The sequence below is a fragment of the Penicillium crustosum genome (assembly GCF_028827405.1).
Source record: "Penicillium crustosum strain IBT 35664 chromosome Unknown utg000003l_segment0_segment0, whole genome shotgun sequence".
In the NCBI taxonomy this organism is placed as follows: Eukaryota; Fungi; Ascomycota; class Eurotiomycetes; order Eurotiales; family Aspergillaceae; genus Penicillium; species Penicillium crustosum.
The window spans coordinates 3,915,631-3,932,879 of record NW_026623124.1 but is presented as its reverse complement, the minus strand read 5'-3'; the positions used below and the strand labels follow the sequence as shown (position 1 = coordinate 3,932,879).

The window sequence follows — 17,249 nt, the reverse complement described above, 5'->3', positions numbered from 1 at the left end:
ACGATGAATCCGGACTATCCGAGTTATTTGACAGGTATGAAATCGACCATTGCGGTGAAAATAGTCCTGGAATTCAATGAGATGTAGATGATACGAATGCAGTCATTTGGTACGCTAGTTTGTTGGTTTACATGTTAACAGAAGAAAGAATGAGTAGACCTTTCACACACTACTCATTAAGCGAAAGTTAAAAGCTCATATCACGGCATCTTTGTCGAGTACATGGTTCCTTATCCACATTTGGTGCACTTCCTGTCCTCAAATGGACTTTGCTGATTCCCCCTTCAGGGTATAAATGAAGTCCTTATAACATCACTATACATAATGCACCACAAGTATCATGTCCGCTCGAATGTATTATCCGCATCAACATCCACACAATGCGCAGCAAACTTGCTCGACTTTCTCAAACGTTCCCCATATATCCTCAGGACAGGCGACAGAATACAAAACCCAGTGGCCAGACCAGCTAGCACACACATGGCCCCATTCGGTCCCAGCTCGCTAAACATTCGCCCAGAAAACAACGGAAACGAAGCGGCCAGGACACATCGCACCAGACCCAGCGCTGCAAATCCGCTAGCCGAGTACGACCTATAGCTATCCGACATGTATCCCACCAGTACAATGCCGAACTCATTGATCGCGAATCCGGTTAGGAAGAGCGGTACCACAGATGCAAAGTAATGCACATGCACGGCGGGTGGGATCGTCCATGCGAACCACCAAAGTGCGATCATTAGGACTGGTGCAGCAATAATGTACCCAGTTAGTTTGTGCTCGGGAATAACTGGTTCTCCACGCTGGCGCCGGCGTGCTGTTTTGCGATATTCGAGGAAGCGGGTACCTATATTGGGAAGGAATCCGAAGCCTAGGGCTAGGAACGGGAGACTGGCTTGCGTGGATGTAAGACCAAAGGATTTATAAACTCCGGGCAGGATGTCTGTGAATAGATAGATAAGACCAGTGGAGATGCCGCACACGATTGAGACTGCTGCAATGATGGGCTCTGTGAAGAGGAGCTGGGCTGGTCGGAAGGCGAAATTCCGCGCGAACGACCGGATATCTGGGACTCTGTCTGGGTTCAGTGCTTGGAGAGAGTAATCCCCAGTAACGTGACGTAGGTGTTGAACCTCCTGTGTCAGCAGAACTGTTGGACGGGATTCACGAATCGTGAGTAGCAAAACGGCTAGGATTCCGGTGACTATGGCGGCGACATAGAAAACCCATTTCCTACAATGATTTGTTAGTTTTATGATTGGTTTTTGTGCACACCCTCGTCCTTTTTTGATCTGGGATGGTACTTACCATCCCCAAGCAGCTGTGATATATGCGCTCATCACCGGCCCCATTGCGATACCCAAATTTGACATGGCCATGTACGGTAATGTAAGCCATATAAGCTCCTTGGTGCCGAACATGTCTTGTATGCTGCCATTGATGACAGCACTCGGGACCGCAGACAAAAAACCCGTGATGAGACGTCCGAAAGCCCCTATGCCAGGCAACTCCGCCGCTGAAATCAACGCGCAGAATATACTGTACACCGCAGTGCTGCCCACATATAGCTTTTTTCGACCGTAGCATTCAGAGTAAGGAGGCAGCACTATGCTACCAATACCTTGCGCGAGGAGATATCTTTTTGTTTCGTCCAATAAGCATTTGCCATGAACGACAATCATAACGATGGAGAACGACTTACGTTGATATGTATAGAAACACAGACAGGGTCTCGCCAATTCCAAAGTGTTTCTGTGCATTTCTGGCGGCTGTAGCCTGCATATAAGTTAACATTTGAAATATAATGACACTCTGGATTCGACGACTCATACCCCTGATGTGCTCACTGCAGTCCTAATTCGAAAAAAAAAAGGTCAACCTCAGTCAATTATCGATAACTGCAAAACTCACGTATAAAATTCTAAAAAGATGATAAGTGAAACATCATACGCCTTCCTCGTCTTGCTCCAATTCCGCGGATGGCGTGGGTTCATGGCAGCCCAACCCACGAGATTCTTCTCATCTCCGGTGCGCTTTAAACCCTGGAGTTCGAGAGCGTGGCCTACCTCCAACCGTACTTGGGGAGTAGCGATGAGCATAATGATCTATGAATCGGGTACTGAGGTTAAGCTTAACTGGATTGGGCTGGGAAAGGAACTTTATATAATTGAGCCCAGGCATTCTTTAATTGGACTTTTACTGTGAACACATATGTTTAGGATGTCATATAGATATTGATTGAATGGCAAGAAACCCCTGTATGTAGCTGGCAGATCCGGTAGATCTAGTAGACACATGCAAGGGACAGCAATAAAGATGTTGAAGTTTTTGACCCACCGAGGACGTAAGCTCATAATCCATATAAGAAGTAGTAAAATTTAGGTTGATCTTACCATCATTATATTATCTCCCTTGTCGATCCTGCACATTCTCTGCGGTCATTAAGAATGCGGAACGGGAACCAGGATTTGCATTACGCTTTAAAGATGATGTACATGATGTACATGCGATGATGAACATTTGCAGAGACCCTACTTGGGAAATTATAGGATTATGGTCAAACTTTCATACGGATGATCAGGATCATGGGGTATTTCTATCCCAACGATTATTATTCATGGTTTTCCAAGTATATCTCCGGGTACTTTCACTTAGTATAGTTGTCAAGCAAATTGCAATAGAAATGGGGTTGGTTATATTAGTATCTAGGATGTTGTTCCTCAATATTTTGGGGTGGTTGACATTCTAGCCTTGTATAATGACACCATCTTCAAGCAGCAAGTGCTCGAACGAAATATAAAGTATTGTATCTAACAATGTCTTGCTTTGCCTTTTTGTTTTTTAATCTCTTTTTCGTTCGATTTGATCGGCGGATAATGAAGGGCTAGGAGAGAAGGGGATTATACTGTCTCAGAAGATGTTAATCTCCGAACGCAGTCCTTCCAATCAGAGGCTTCAATATCAAACCACAAATATGCCGCTCTACAGTATTACAAGATCGGGGTAAATTTTGAATCTTGGCATCTTGAATTGAAATATTTAGAGCTGCGTGTTGCATGTCATCGGAATACATCCTGGCCACTTTTACGCATCCCGAGTACAGCTATCCATTAGAATGGTATAACCCTGCCGTATTGAGTGCATTCAGAATTCTACCTGTTAGCCTATCATCGGGTCAAATTCAACAACCAACCCAATGTTCCATGTGACCTTTCCTACGCTGGGACAGTGCAACTGCGATGTACGATCGACAAAGTGTACCACGTGGGACTTTGCTCGTATTGAATAATATTGTGGATATGTGAATATATAGAGTAGATATGTAACCTATTGCCTATGTTCTTTTTTCATTTGAATGTAATATTTAATTGTATAGTACATCGGCAATCCTTTTCTGACAATAATAGCCACTAGGACTAAAGTCCATGGTGTCACACTTCATCGCCGGTAGGTATCAATCAATGACTGGGACCATCAACTGTAGGCAGAAGGCCAAGAGAGACCCAAAGAGGAGGTCGAAGTATGTCCTTGTTTGCAAAAACCGCTAAAGCCACAGATATTGTCAAATATCCCTCATATATCGACTCCGAGAGTCAATATCGGGTTCACTTTGTTGCGAGTGAGGATGGAAGGGCGCAGTTCAAGACAGCACAGGTAATAATGCACTCCCAACTTGTTTTTGTTGTGCAGCTGAGATTAATTAATCTTGAATGTAGGCAATTTCTCTGTTTTGTGATGCTCAAACGGCGGCGGAGTTGTACATCACAACTCAATTGGAGGTTTCTTCTTATATCCCAATCAATCTATGAAGTACCATTATGGCTTTCCAATGGCCTTCTTGTTTGATGGGTCGTGATAGTAAGGGAGATTTAAAACTTTATCAGGGATACGCATCTGCAGGAAAGTCCTTAATCGAGGATTAGTAGCTCACATCGATTGAACAATAGTATACTCTATTTAATGCAAAATTTGTGTGGAAATGGAGGTATCCAGATTCCTATCAAAAATAGGCTCAGATATTTCTCATATTGTTTATCCAAAAGGTTGACCTCATCTGGTTCAAGTGGTTCCTCCCGACACGAAACAAACTGAACCTAAGTCTACAAGAAACTCGCTAGCAGTGAAAAATGACATTCACCTATTTATGCGCAGTGATAGTACATAGGTATGTTATCAAATCATTCTAAATACTTGGTCTGCTAGTATTAATCTGTCTGGTCTTTTCGCTACTATTTTGCGACACTAAAGTACCATGAAACCTCAGATCATTTACATAACAAGTCGGACTTGACGGTTTGACGGTTTGACTTTATTGCAACCATGAAGCAGTGATCAGATATCTTTAGAACTGGAAGCTAGTATTTCCACTCCATTTGGGAGGAATAATTATAACTCTACAGCAAAACAAAAAAACACATGCCCTATCATCCCCTGCATCTTGCGGCTCGTTGGATGTGTTTTCATGCTCCCTAACCAGGATGGTTTGAATATCTAGCTATATATGACAAAAGAATATCATTTTTATTTTGTGTCGTAGTTTTACTAGACATCTACAGCCCAAATTGCGTGCACTACAACCCTACCATTGTATCTACTGGACAGGACAGGGATATTAAAACTGGTTTATGGGTACGGCCCGCATCTGACCCACTTTTGACACTAGTATGTATTGGGTAATAGTGTCCACTCTTGTCTCCACCTGAGGGCTGTTGTATGACAATGACCGTGAAAACTCGAGTCATGTGCTAGACACACATAGGGGGCTAACTCTTTTAACATAGGAGGGTACGGCTTGTATTATAATTTCTACCTAGATGGGCTGGTGTTTATTGAGTTGCTACCTAGGTATGTTGTAGTTTAAATTTGTAAGGTTGTGAGCTTGAAGCAGGAATCACCGTATGTCAATCTGATCCATGGATCGAAGCTATTTCAATAAATGGCAAGAGCGGCCTTAAGAGCGGCCTCTGGATGTTTTGAAATGGAAGGCACATCCGTTGACAATGATGCCTTCCCCAAAATCCCCATAAGGCGAGATTAAAGAACATGTAGAAGTTCATCTTGTAAACATCCCATATCCAAATGTTCTTCATTACATGTCCTCGTCTTCGAAGGGGACATCGACCTGACTCTCCAAGTGGCTTCGCACAATCATATCGAGATGGTCAAATGGAGAATTTGGATGGCCCCAGGGAGCAAGCCCAAGGCAAGGCCCAGACCAATACTTGATTTCAAGATGGCACGTGGCTAACCTGAGATACCGCAGGCCCTCCGCTAGGATCGACATTAAACCCCGTTCGAGATCGGAGGCGAAGATCTACAAGTCTTTCGCGTCGTCTCCGCCATCGATTTTCGAGAGAATCCAGACAGTCCGGGGAACACCGCCACATCTTTCCCTTCTCGATCAAGCTAAAGTCAAATGCACCCAAAGCAACTACAGGGCTATCAATGGTCGGGGCCATGGGAAGTAGTAGTCTGATGAGTACACGAGGGTACGACAGTGATGCCCAATGTATAGGGAGTCCCCAGCATGCCGAACATGTGAGAGCTTCGCCCAGAAGCCCGGCGTTTCGCAGGATGGGGTTGCATGATCTAATAGAGTACAGCCGTGAGCGAAATGACTTGGAGATGTGGGCGAAAGCCAACAACCATGATCAATCTGACACCCCGGGAACTCCCTTTGGAATGCATTATATACCCACACCTCCAGGAAGTTTGAGAGGGCGTAAAGCCCACCTCGACTCTGCAGCCGAAGGCAGGGGTAGCCAGTCGGTACCTTCATTCAAAAATGAGCGGTCGGGCGAGCAAAAGACGTTCACCAAATCTTTCCCAAGCCTTCATGCCAGCCAAGAAGAATTAGCTCTACCAAATCAAGAACATCTCCGATCTCGAGAAGGCTTTAAAGGCAGCAGTAGCGGTGAGAACCTCCAGAATCTTGTGGCTGACTGGGCTCAGTACATGGGATCAGACCGTAATGATTATCGTGCGGCATCCTCGACATCGCTAGCCAGGGAAGATGCGGGCATTACGGTTTCCAAAACACGACAACCAACAAGCTCTCACGGTACACATTCCGAGAGTCGAGTACCACATCTTGGTGATCTTGACCTTTCGCACAGACTTGCGGGGACAAGCATGGGATCCGGGCCGCCATCGGCTAATCCATCCATGTCGGAACTTCCACGCCCAAATAGGTATGGGCTACAAATGGCATCGCAAGAGAATGTTCAATATCATGAGAGATCTGTAAGATCGACAATCGGGGGTTCCGAGCCCCAGAATCAAGCTACTTCCCATCAACGAGATGCGTCTTCTTTCTATTCGCGCCAAAGCAGTAATCCTTCACGGGGAGCGTCTGCTGTTCAATCGCTGAGAGTTCATGCTGCGAATGCAATGGATAGCCTGCCCAACATCCATGCACAAATGGCAGCTGAGACTGGGGCCGTCCAAAATGAACTGGAACCAGTTGCCGAGGTTCTGAAAAGCAAGTTTGTTGAGCAACTTGATGCGGCAAATTGGGAATCGCCCCAGGTTCATGGAATTTTCAACGGCCCCAACGGTGCTGGACCACACCGCAGAGTCAGTCCCGGTTGGATGACTGGGGGCCGGCGAATGGGCTATGGATATAGCTTGGTGGACAATGCTGAGGCTCACCCACCAGCAGTTGGAGGGAGCGGCAGACCACTCCCGAACGGGAATTGGCACAGAGACACTTCAGGGCCTAGGTCTGATAACCGACAGTCTCCTACGAACAAAAGTCCTACCAACGCCATAGGGGAACCTGTTTTGACACCAACAATGTGGGCCAAAATGAGGAGTCATTCAGTTCGAGATAACCGTCACGCACCGCTGGCAGTGGATTTGGCAGGGGCGGGGATGGCTGCAGGTGAAGCCCACCGTGCAAGTTCAGGTGGCGCGCAACACATGGGGTCGCCAATTTCTATGAAATCGCCTACTTCTGCAAAGTCGCCAACGTCTGCAAAGACACCGACCTCTGCCAAGAGCTTTTATATCGAAGACGTCGACGAAACTTTCTTGAGTCGATGGGCGAAAGTCAGCCGGTCCACACGTAAACAGCCACAACCAGAAATGCACCGCGATTCAACCCATGGGCATATTGTCTGTACTCCAGATACTTCACCACTTGGTGAACGCCGCTTCTCGGTGGATCAGACCAACCATCAGCCCTCTGTGTACTTCGATCCATCCAGTGGCAGGAGTGCAGACAAACAAAACGGAGATCCCTCGCGCTCTCGTAGTGGGCGGTGGATACCGAAGTTTTCCAGAAATAGGGAAAGCAAGAAACGCTCAAACCTCCCTCCAAAAGAACCATCCGAGGAATCGCCAGTACCGTACCAAGAGTGTGCGTCGAGTGACCCGGGACGAGCAAACTCTACCAGAAGCGATATGGCAGAGGAGCTCGCGAGTTCGTATCAGGAGTGCATTGGGATGCCCGGAGCCTTTTATGGAAGCCGGTGGGCGAGCCGAACAAGCCTGGTGGTGGAGGCAGAGTGATGAAGATGCACGGTAACAATCATCACTAGAGTAACGAGGGTATATTGGCTGGACGAGTATACAAGTACTGTTATGGAAGACTGGAGGAGGCAATTCTGCTGTTATTGTTACCCGAGGCGATGGGGTTGGTTCAATTATGAGTATGTTTCCCAGGGTGTCATTAATCGTACAGAAATAAGGGTGATCCATCCCTAATACATCTTACACTTCTCACTTCTCACGTGCACACAACAAGGGTATAGTATTCACCAGTAGAGAAGTAAATCATCTATCTCCGCTGTCGCTTGTTGCTCTTGTCGCTTGCGCCACTGAGTACACTAGCAGACCGCTTGTGATTACCATCCCCTTGCTGAACACCATTGCCCTGTGTATTCTGAGTGGCAGTAGAATGACCCAAAAGGCCGGTGTCGCCGTCTTCAGTCTCCTTTTTCACATGGGGATGTTCGGGGTCAGCACTTGGCCCCGAGATACCAGCAGCTTCTCGTGATTTGCGCTCGCGCTCCATCTTCGCAGCTTCAAGTACACGGATCTCACTTTCAACCTTTTCGGACACCTTGCGAGCATCAAGGAGCATATTGACAGACTGGATGAGTTTCTCGAAATCCTTGCATACGCGTTCGGTGGGCATGAACAGGCGCACGGGGATCTCGAGCTCGGATAGCGCATTGGCCAGTTTTTGGGTTTGCACGTTGGACTTAGCCTGTGTGAGTCGCTGGGCACGGTCGCTGCGGAATTGCACGCCGGCTGAGACACGCTCGTGGTGTTGTACGCCATACCTTGCTTCCTCCGCTGAGGTGAGCGTGCGTACCATTTGATTGGGCTCCTTTGAGGTGACAGATCCCTTCTTGTTGGCGGCCTGTGTGACGGGGGTCTCAGCTCGGCCAAGGCCACCAGCGGTGGATGGAGTCTGGCCAGCGGGGCTTGGGATGGCACCGTCGCCGAGAATGGAGCGGCGTTTCTTGCTCTTGTCGGCTTGAAGTAGAGTCTGCAGGAGCTGGGAAAGACCCGCACTGGACTGGTACATTGTGGTGTTGCCGACGCTGATGGGAACCTCGAGGCGAGAGTAGAGCTCCCGCCGTTCGGTGATGAAGTTCTGCTCGTTGCTTGTGATGCGCTTCAATTCTTCGAGTAGCATAGCCTCCTCGCGGACCTCGTCAGCTGTGCGGTTGAGCTGAAGGGCGGCTAGTTCTTTGCGGTCACGCTCTCGGTCGGGGTCAAACTTCAGCATCTTCTCGTGTAGTTCGAACTCGGCCTCAGACATCTCTGAGGGTGGGTGCTCTATTGAGAGCATTGTTGCAGCAATTTGATAGTATCGCGCCTTCAATTGTTCCATTGTTCGGTGGTGCTTTGCGGGCACAAGCGCATTCGAATCCGGCTTCGTGTCCATTCGTGGTTGGTAGTCATAACGATCTGCGATGAGCACCCAGCGAATGTCGAAGTCAGTGACGAGATCCATCAAATAGTCCGTTTCCTCGCGCGACCAGTCATCACTTGTGAGATGTCGATTGTACTCGTCTTCTGTGTATCGACGGGGCAAACGCGGTTTAACGTTATACTTGGCGAAGGCATATTCTTGCTCCGGCAGTTTCGGTACGTCCTCTTTCTCTTCTTCCTTGGGCTTATCCACTTCCATTTGAGACTCTGCGGGTGCGGGTGCAGGTGCGGGAACAGGTGGTCGCGCCGACTCGTGTTTTCTCTGCCAGTGGTTCAAAACCAGGCCGTCGGAACGGGCGTTGTTCGTGAACGGGGCCATGCTCCTATAAATGATCCAACGTCAGCATGCATTCGAGATCTCCGAAGAGTCGCATCTTCAACGTACCATGGCCGAACGCGCAGCTTGTTCATCCATTTTGGACGGCCCTTGTATTTGTTCTCATTAATGGCGATCGGCGGCGCCCTTTCGCCCAGTAGCGCATACAATTCACGAGTAATACCCTCTGCAACGGGAGGCTGTCAGTAATCTATACTATCCCTAATAGAGCGCATTACACCTACCTGGTCGCTTTTCGACCACCTTCTGCTTCTTGTGTGGTCTGGGCTGCCCTTCTGCGGGCAAATCCAGCATGTCGCGAACATCGGCCGCGGCCATATTGGCGGTTCGATCGGAGTAGTGGTCTGCCTGGATACGACACCAAGGAGGGATTTCTTCGATATTTAGCGATTAAAAATTTAGTACGCGACCAGAGAAAGATGAAAGCAGTTTTTGTTTGATGAAATAAAGACTAGTGAACGTCGAAATTGAAGATCCCATCGACAGAGGCTTCCCGCTGGAAAGGGAGGCATTCCAGAGACGGAAGGCGGTGAGAAGCCACGGTCCCTGATGTTGACACCTTCACGGAGAGGAGGACTTGGCCGTGCGACTATCCAATTGCCCATTTCCTCATCATGGTTTTCTCTGGGACATCCTCGTCATGGCTGGCATCAGCATTGACTCTCCTCTCCTTCTTTTCTCTCCTCCTCCCAACCAATGCTCTGTACTTCTACATGGAGGGCCGGCAAACAAAGTGCTTCTTTGAGGACCTGCCCAAGGATACTCTAGTGGCCGGTATGCAACAACCTCTACTGACTTCACGAATGAGTTTCAAACTAATATATGATGGTTACCATAAATAGGCCGTTTCGAAACGGAAGTTCTCAACGCCCAGGCCGGCACCTACACGATCGACCATACCTTGAAGATACACATCACCGTCGAGGAGACCTTTGACAATGATCACCGCGTCGTGTCCAAGCGGGACAGCCACTCTGGTCGCTTCCATTTCTCCGCCGCGGATGCGGGCCAGCACAGAATCTGCTTCACACCTGAAACGGATGCCACCTCCAGCTGGTTGTCCAACTCTCTCGGCGCCGTCAAGCTCACCATTGACCTTGCCATTGGTGAGACCAGCAAGATTGAGACTGAGGATAAGGACAAGATCAAGGATATTGTGCAGCGGGTCAAGGATCTGAACAGCCGCTTGCACGATATCCGTCGTGAGCAGGTGTACCAGCGGGTGAGGATTACCCCATATCCAATCTACTAGGGTTTGTGGATGATTAAAACTGATATACTAATATTCTCTTTTCTTTCCAGGAACGTGAGTCTGAATTCCGTGACCAATCTGAGACCACCAACTCGCGTGTCGTGCGCTGGACTCTCATCCAGCTCGCCGTTTTGTCCGCCGCATGCGCCTGGCAGCTCTCGCACCTGCGGTCATTCTTCATCAAGCAGAAGTTGACTTAGATGCCGCGTTGTCTTATTCCGTACAGCATATCTCGTTTCTTATGCCTTGCATCTTCCTTCCACCTCTACTGTGGTCACACGCCGGTTTACATGAATATGGATGATTGGTTCTTACATGCGTTTTTATACTGGTTTTCTGGCGAACGGCAGATCTTTAAATTCTGGTCGGAGGCATTTCGACTTCCCGAAGTCCCTTTTTGAACTCGGTAGACCACACAGCCAGTGTTTCAGCGGAAAAAAAAGGTGCGGAGTGCTTGGAGTGTGGTCAGATGTCGATCTTGATAATGGATGTAATGATATCTTTTCTTCTATTCCATTGTCTTTCGTAGATGGTTCTAGGAAACGATATTTGTACACACGGGGCTACAGTCACTCGACATTGCCTATTGCTTAATGCAGGGCCATACGTACAAACAGTAAAGGCGTTAGAGAGACCCCACATCCAACGAAGCTATACTTGAGTCCAGTATCAATCACGAGATATATGTAAACTTGATGCGTGGACCGGTGACCACTTGGACAATTTCATCTAGGTAAAGATTGAGGTTACTTGTTTTACCTCTTGCTGCACAATGTGCAAACCCCCAAATTCAAGTTTTCGTATGCTTTCAAAAGTAACACTCTGAGCTGCGATTGGACCTTTAATGGAGATAAAGAGCCTCCTATGAGCTTATTGAGCGCTGTCCAGGTGTGACTTGAAACTAACACAAGATTTGATATGTTCTGAGCTTTACTTCATATTTTATATCTTCCTGTTGTTTATATGTGACCTTCAGCCCCTGGTTTCCTGGTGACTCTCTTACAAAATGTCCTCAAAACTTTCTCCGACATACCCTAGTTATACATTGAAAATTCGTCTGTGCTGTTTACACTCAGGGGTGATTAGTGATACTAGGGTAGGACTCCTATAGGTCAGATAGGTATGATTCAGAGTACGAAAGTTATATAGAAAGGTATAAGACCAGGATGTGGGACCAAAAAGATTTCAGTCCTATAGGGCTTGTCGAAGCCTGCGGAATGAAACCTTTATAGCACAGCATGCTCACCATTCAGGTTCACACTCATCGATCTTGCTCCATCCTAATATGCCTCCTAATTATGGCTCTTGTGATATTTGGACACTGTCACTATCTGTTTATTCGAAATAGAGTGTGAGATATAACTAGAAATAGGCTGCAAAAGGCAAACCAAAGGACTAGGAATGACTTACAAAAAGCAACATGATCCTTGATATTAGCCGCTGCATCGTAGGGTTCCCGGTAATACCACGCTGCATTTTCAAGCGTCTGTCCGTCCACCCTCAGATGCCAGTAAGATGCGTACCCTTTCCAAGGGCAAAAGGTGGAACGATCGGAGTCTTGCAAAATGGTATCATCGATGATTGCTGAGCGGGGAAACTGTACAATATGAAGTCAGTCAATCTTAAATCCAGACTCTGAATCTAATTAAGCTTACATAGATGTTATTCTCCACGGTCTCCCAAGTCGCTGTCTCCGCGATGATGCGATCCCCTACTTTAGCGAGAGCGCGGGGCATGATGGATGTTTTGAGAGAAGAAAGGATTATGAATCCGATTCTCTTCTTGAATTATCGCGTGGAAAAATCCGGAACTCTCAGTATAAGGGAAAGGATATGTTGTATTGTCCTATATTTTTCTTTTTGTAATCCAACTTGACAGGAATAAATGTTATTGCGCCATTGAAGAGGGACAGTATTGACGCCAAGAGCAGGCCAAAGCGAATCCCCCCCCTTAGCGCCATGTGAACCCTCCGGTTTAAAGCTCCCAGGGTGGATACAATGGATACGAGAGTGGAAACCATCTGCAGGGCCCTATTCCTACGGCGCTTGGCGATATAAACAAAAAGACATAAACGGACAAATCTAGTACTCAGATTGCGCATCGATGGCGCCTTCTTCTCACTAGGCATTTATGCATCAAGAACCTTGGTGCCTCTACGATCCAGCTAGTTCCCCAATACCTATTGGTTCATCGCCTCGTACATCCATTATATGGGGTGTGTGTGATGGATTAAATCACCCACGACTGAAAGCGAACCCTTCACTGGCTACCGATGCCACCGCGAGCTAGACCTTCTATCGGTCAACAATATTTCCATCTTCTCTGTCCCTGGGAACCATTTCAGCATGATGCAACCCCCAAATGTAAGTCTTTTCTTGGTACTTATTTGGAAAGCTTTTGCCCTCTTTCCAAGGCTCACGGTTTCGCAGATCAGAGGGCTCTCCGACCAGTTGAAGTTCATTCTAGCTTCAGTCAAATAGCAGAAGCCGGTGGTGGTTCCTTGCATCGTTTGCAAATTTCTAATAAACTATAGTAGTTGGGCATCTTGGTGTTAAGAGTAGTGTGCTTTTATTTGTCTAAAGATTTGATCTTGTCTAAATAACATCTTACCATCAACAAGATTTTATTTTTCTGTAATATTTATTCACAACGGCTTTCGCATGGTTAATAAATGTGATTGATTTGTAATTAATTTTATCTGAAGAATTATGTTCATGGTCGTCATAGTTCACCTATAGGGATGGCAGTATATCATGCCGACTTAGTCTCCACATGCTCTTCATATTGTACTTGTTCCTTTTGCACAGCGACCTTGTCAACCATTCCACGTTTGGCGCCTTCGCCCTCGAACAGATAGGCCAGTTCTTCAAGCGTAGGGCCGGCAGTCTCAACGAAGAAGAAGTAGACGACAAGGAAGATAACAAGCACCCAGACACAGTAGTAGATATAGAACTTCCAGCCAAGGTTCTTCAGGCCAATGGGGTTGACATAGCTTCCGAAGATAGACGCCACCTGAATGGTGAGGAGGACAAATGCCCATGTTTTAGCGCGCATCTGAAGCGTCACAACTTCCAGCGAATAAGTGACAATCAGATTGGTCCACGCGAATGTGTAGAACGCCTGGAAGAAGAAGATACAGGCAATAACAACACGACCAGCCACTAAAGAGTTGTGCTCAAGATACTGCTGGGCAGCGATTGTCCACACGACGAAAGTGACGACAACACCACCGGAACCGGTGAGGAAGAAGAACCGACGGCGGAATTTATCGATGACCAGTGCAACGAAGATCGCGACAATATACTGCCAGAGAGTGACCATTCCGTTCATAAGCGTGATTTCTGACTGAGTCTTCAGGCCTGTATCTTTCAGAATCTGGGTCAAATAATTCGAGACAAGCAGATTTCCCGAACTCTGACTGAAAACAGCGGTAGAAAAGCAAAGGAACAGGCGCTTGAGATTGGCACGAGAAGAGAAGAAATCCTTCCAGGTCATGTTATTCTCTGCTTCCTTGTCGATCGCCTGCTGGATTTCGGCGCACTCCACGGCGACCAGCTCCGAGCTGGGGTCACACTCACCGTGGAACTTAATGAGGATCTGGCGAGCTTCTTGGGTACGACCCTTTGCAATCAACCAACGGGGAGACTCGGGGCAGAACCAAATGAGACAGAATTGGTAGGCCGAGGGGACAATTTGGATCAGTGTAGGGAGCCGCCATGACCACTGATTGGTTATCCTGTAACAGCCAAATGTTGCCCAGGCTCCAATCACATAGCCAAGAACAATGGAGGTGTTATAGAAAGTAGTAACTTGTACACGTTCCTTGGGGTGTGACAACTCTGTGATCAAAACAGGTGCGCCCATCTGGATGAGCGAAGATCCGATACCTAGAACGATCTTGCCGCCAATGTACATGTTCAAGGAAGTGGCAAAGAACTCGACAATCACTCCAATAATGATAATTGCAGACCCTAACGCAGTGGGTAGACGACGGCCAAACTTATCACTGATCCAGCTGAGAAAAATAAAGGGGATGACACCGCCAATAGCATTAGCGGCCCCGAAGAAACCCAATGTGGCGCCTTCTGGATGTCCAAATCGATCTTGCCAGGATTCCAAGACTTGCATGCCGTTTGTCATGGACTGTAATATTGTCAGGAAAAGGCACTTCAGTTTTAAAATATTGAAACTCACTCCATCAATTCCAAGAGCTGCACTTGCTAGTAGGGACGAAGTGAGCAGAAAGTATAGCAGAATGCCATTCTTCCGTCGCCAGAAAGGCGGCATAGAGTCCACATCAATGGATGAGATAATGCCTTCGGCGGTATGGGCGGCGGCAGGAGCCATGATTGCAGACTTCAACTGAGAGTTGAAGACAAATGAAGTAGGCTTGTCTATGATCGAAAGATGAGTCTTAGCCCGAAGGCTTCCTTGCACTTCTTATAGAAGAGATATCCGTGTGGAGACAGCGGACTCTATGCATTCCGACAGCCCTAAAGGTCTTCATGTGAGAGAAATCTTCCAAGGTTTCGCATTTCTGCGGGGAATTGCCCCGTGGGGAAAATTGCGACAAGTTTGGAGATTTCGGGGAATCGGCGAAATGCCAATTTTGCCGTTTATCCTTCGACGAGTTATCCCCTCCACTTCAGCGCCACAATTCTCCGGCTGTGACAGCTGTAAAAGAATATAGCTTTGAATTCCACCGGGTGCAAAGCTCTATCACCTTCTTCTCTTTCAAAAATACTTCGCAATTTTTCTGTGGTTGTGTGTTGGACATGGCCAATATGTCAGTATCATTGCCCCCCGATTTTGAATGGGGGTTTGCAACAGCCTCGTATCAGATCGAAGGTGCTGTAAACGAGGATGGGCGCGGAGAATCCATCTGGGATACTTTCTGCCATCTTGACCCTACAAGGACCAAGGGAGCCAATGGAGACATCGCTTGTGACCACTACCACCGATTTGAGGAGGATTTCGATCTTCTCTCCGAATATGGCGCAAAAGCATACCGATTCTCAATTTCCTGGTCACGTATCATTCCGCTGGGAGGGAGAAATGACCCAGTCAACGAAGCGGGCATTGCGTTTTATGACAAACTCATCGATTCCCTGCTTGCTAGAGGAATCACACCGTGGGTCACTCTCTACCATTGGGATCTTCCTCAAGGCATCCATGATCGATACGGAGGTTGGTTAAATGTGGAGGAATCACAGCTTGACTTTGAGCGGTATGCACAAATTTGTTATGAGAGATTTGGAGACCGAGTCAAGAATTGGATCACACTGAATGAGCCGTGGATCGTTTCTATCTTTGTATGTTCCTCTGAGTCCCTTGTTATTCCTTTTTTTTTCCATTTCAGGACGCAGCTGACACATTGTTTAGGGATACGCTACTGGTGGAAATGCACCCGGACGAAGCAGTATCAATCCGCAGTCCGCAGAGGGCGATACTACTACAGAACCATGGATTGTCGGTAAAGCCTTGATTATGAGCCACGCCCGCGCCGTCGCATTGTATAACCGGAAGTTCCGCGCCTCTCAACAAGGAAAGATTGGTATCTCCTTGAATGGTGACTACTATGAACCTTGGGATAGTCAGGACGAGCGCGACCAGCAAGCTGCTGAGCGCCGAATGCAGTTCCATATCGGATGGTTTGCGAACCCTGTTTGGTATGTTTTCGTTGAATTTTACACAGCACCAAAAGAAGGATATTACTGATGCCTTTGACAGTCTGGCACAAGACTACCCCGAATGCATGAGAGCACAACTCGGCGAGAGACTCCCTAGCTTCACAGAGTCGGACTTTTCTCTGCTCAGGGAGGCCGACATGGACTTCTATGGAATGAACTATTACACCTCCCAATTTGCCCGGCATCGGGACGAGCCTGCGCTTGATACCGACTTCTTGGGGAATTTAGATGAACTACAAGAAAACAAGCAAGGCGTATCAGTCGGAGAGAAAAGTGGTGTGCATTGGCTCCGATCAACCCCAGAGCTTTTCCGGAAGCACTTGACGCGAGTATATCGTACATATGGCAAGCCTATCTATGTCACAGAGAACGGGTGCCCATGTCCTGGTGAGGATAAGATGACATGCGAAGAGGCTGTCAATGATACCTACCGAATCCAATACTTCAAAGATCATCTCGACGCGGTCGGAAGAGCACGCACAGAGGATGGCTCTAATATCAAAGGATATTTCGCGTGGTCATTGATGGACAACTTAGGTATGTGTCTTGGTCCTTACTTCAAGATATTTGAACTGATTCCTCTTCTAGAATGGTCCGATGGATACGGGGTTCGCTTCGGCGTTACCTTCACTGATTACAATACCCTGGAAAGAACACCTAAACAATCTGCTTTGCTGTTGAAAGGCATGTTCGATGAACGCATGGGTGGCAATGCCTCCGAGTCCAAGTAAAGCAATGAGATGGCCTCTGATGAGCCTAAAATGTAAACAACTAGCCTCGGACTAGACGAATATTATTCTGTTGGATATCACACAAGTGGCCTCGAATTCTACTTGAAAGTTCTATATTGTAGCTGTACTTTCAAAAACCTAAGATATTCAAACCCGTATTAATAAATTCAAATTAATCAAATTAATCAATCAAGCTTCGGAAATACCCCAAGCCAAGAAAAGAAAAATCTGGGGCTTTCGGGGAAATGCGCGGAGTATTTGACCGAGGCTCTTCCCCCATTCCCATCTTCCCA

General features: G+C 47.3%; 7 protein-coding genes across 7 annotated transcripts; 3 read left to right on the top strand and 4 right to left on the bottom strand.

Moving 5' to 3' along the window:
- Positions 1 to 338: 338 nt before the first annotated feature.
- N7487_008567 (uncharacterized protein) lies at positions 339 to 2,099 on the bottom strand (the record flags this gene model as incomplete). Its single annotated transcript, XM_056876297.1, has 5 exons — positions 339 to 1,233; positions 1,309 to 1,638; positions 1,703 to 1,776; positions 1,833 to 1,854; positions 1,912 to 2,099. The coding sequence occupies 5 exons, from the start codon at positions 2,097 to 2,099 to the stop codon at positions 339 to 341; spliced, it is 1,509 nt and encodes a 502-aa protein (XP_056728485.1).
- A 3,475-nt stretch (positions 2,100 to 5,574) lies between these two features.
- Positions 5,575 to 7,512, top strand: N7487_008566 (uncharacterized protein; the record flags this gene model as incomplete). Its single annotated transcript, XM_056876296.1, has 1 exon — positions 5,575 to 7,512. One exon carries the CDS (start codon positions 5,575 to 5,577, stop codon positions 7,510 to 7,512), a length of 1,938 nt encoding a protein of 645 aa, XP_056728484.1.
- A 268-nt stretch (positions 7,513 to 7,780) lies between these two features.
- On the bottom strand, positions 7,781 to 9,601 carry N7487_008565 (SANT/Myb-like DNA-binding domain-containing protein; the record flags this gene model as incomplete). The annotated part of the gene is made up of 3 exons (XM_056876295.1): positions 7,781 to 9,269; positions 9,332 to 9,449; positions 9,508 to 9,601. 3 exons carry the CDS (start codon positions 9,599 to 9,601, stop codon positions 7,781 to 7,783), a joined length of 1,701 nt encoding a protein of 566 aa, XP_056728483.1.
- Positions 9,602 to 9,852: 251 nt separating this feature from the next.
- On the top strand, positions 9,853 to 10,927 carry N7487_008564 (p24 family protein; the record flags this gene model as incomplete). Its single annotated transcript, XM_056876294.1, has 3 exons — positions 9,853 to 10,057; positions 10,126 to 10,505; positions 10,586 to 10,927. Coding segments are annotated over 3 exons (735 nt in total), but the record flags the coding sequence as incomplete, so codon positions are not given.
- A 904-nt stretch (positions 10,928 to 11,831) lies between these two features.
- Positions 11,832 to 12,271, bottom strand: N7487_008563 (DUF427 domain-containing protein; the record flags this gene model as incomplete). The annotated part of the gene is made up of 3 exons (XM_056876293.1): positions 11,832 to 11,866; positions 11,946 to 12,132; positions 12,191 to 12,271. The coding sequence occupies 3 exons, from the start codon at positions 12,269 to 12,271 to the stop codon at positions 11,832 to 11,834; spliced, it is 303 nt and encodes a 100-aa protein (XP_056728481.1).
- A 1,015-nt stretch (positions 12,272 to 13,286) lies between these two features.
- Positions 13,287 to 14,882, bottom strand: N7487_008562 (putative MFS hexose transporter; the record flags this gene model as incomplete). The annotated part of the gene is made up of 2 exons (XM_056876292.1): positions 13,287 to 14,678; positions 14,730 to 14,882. The coding sequence occupies 2 exons, from the start codon at positions 14,880 to 14,882 to the stop codon at positions 13,287 to 13,289; spliced, it is 1,545 nt and encodes a 514-aa protein (XP_056728480.1).
- Positions 14,883 to 15,319: 437 nt separating this feature from the next.
- On the top strand, positions 15,320 to 16,956 carry N7487_008561 (glycoside hydrolase family 1 protein; the record flags this gene model as incomplete). The annotated part of the gene is made up of 4 exons (XM_056876291.1): positions 15,320 to 15,847; positions 15,918 to 16,204; positions 16,266 to 16,762; positions 16,814 to 16,956. The coding sequence occupies 4 exons, from the start codon at positions 15,320 to 15,322 to the stop codon at positions 16,954 to 16,956; spliced, it is 1,455 nt and encodes a 484-aa protein (XP_056728479.1).
- Positions 16,957 to 17,249: the final 293 nt, after the last annotated feature.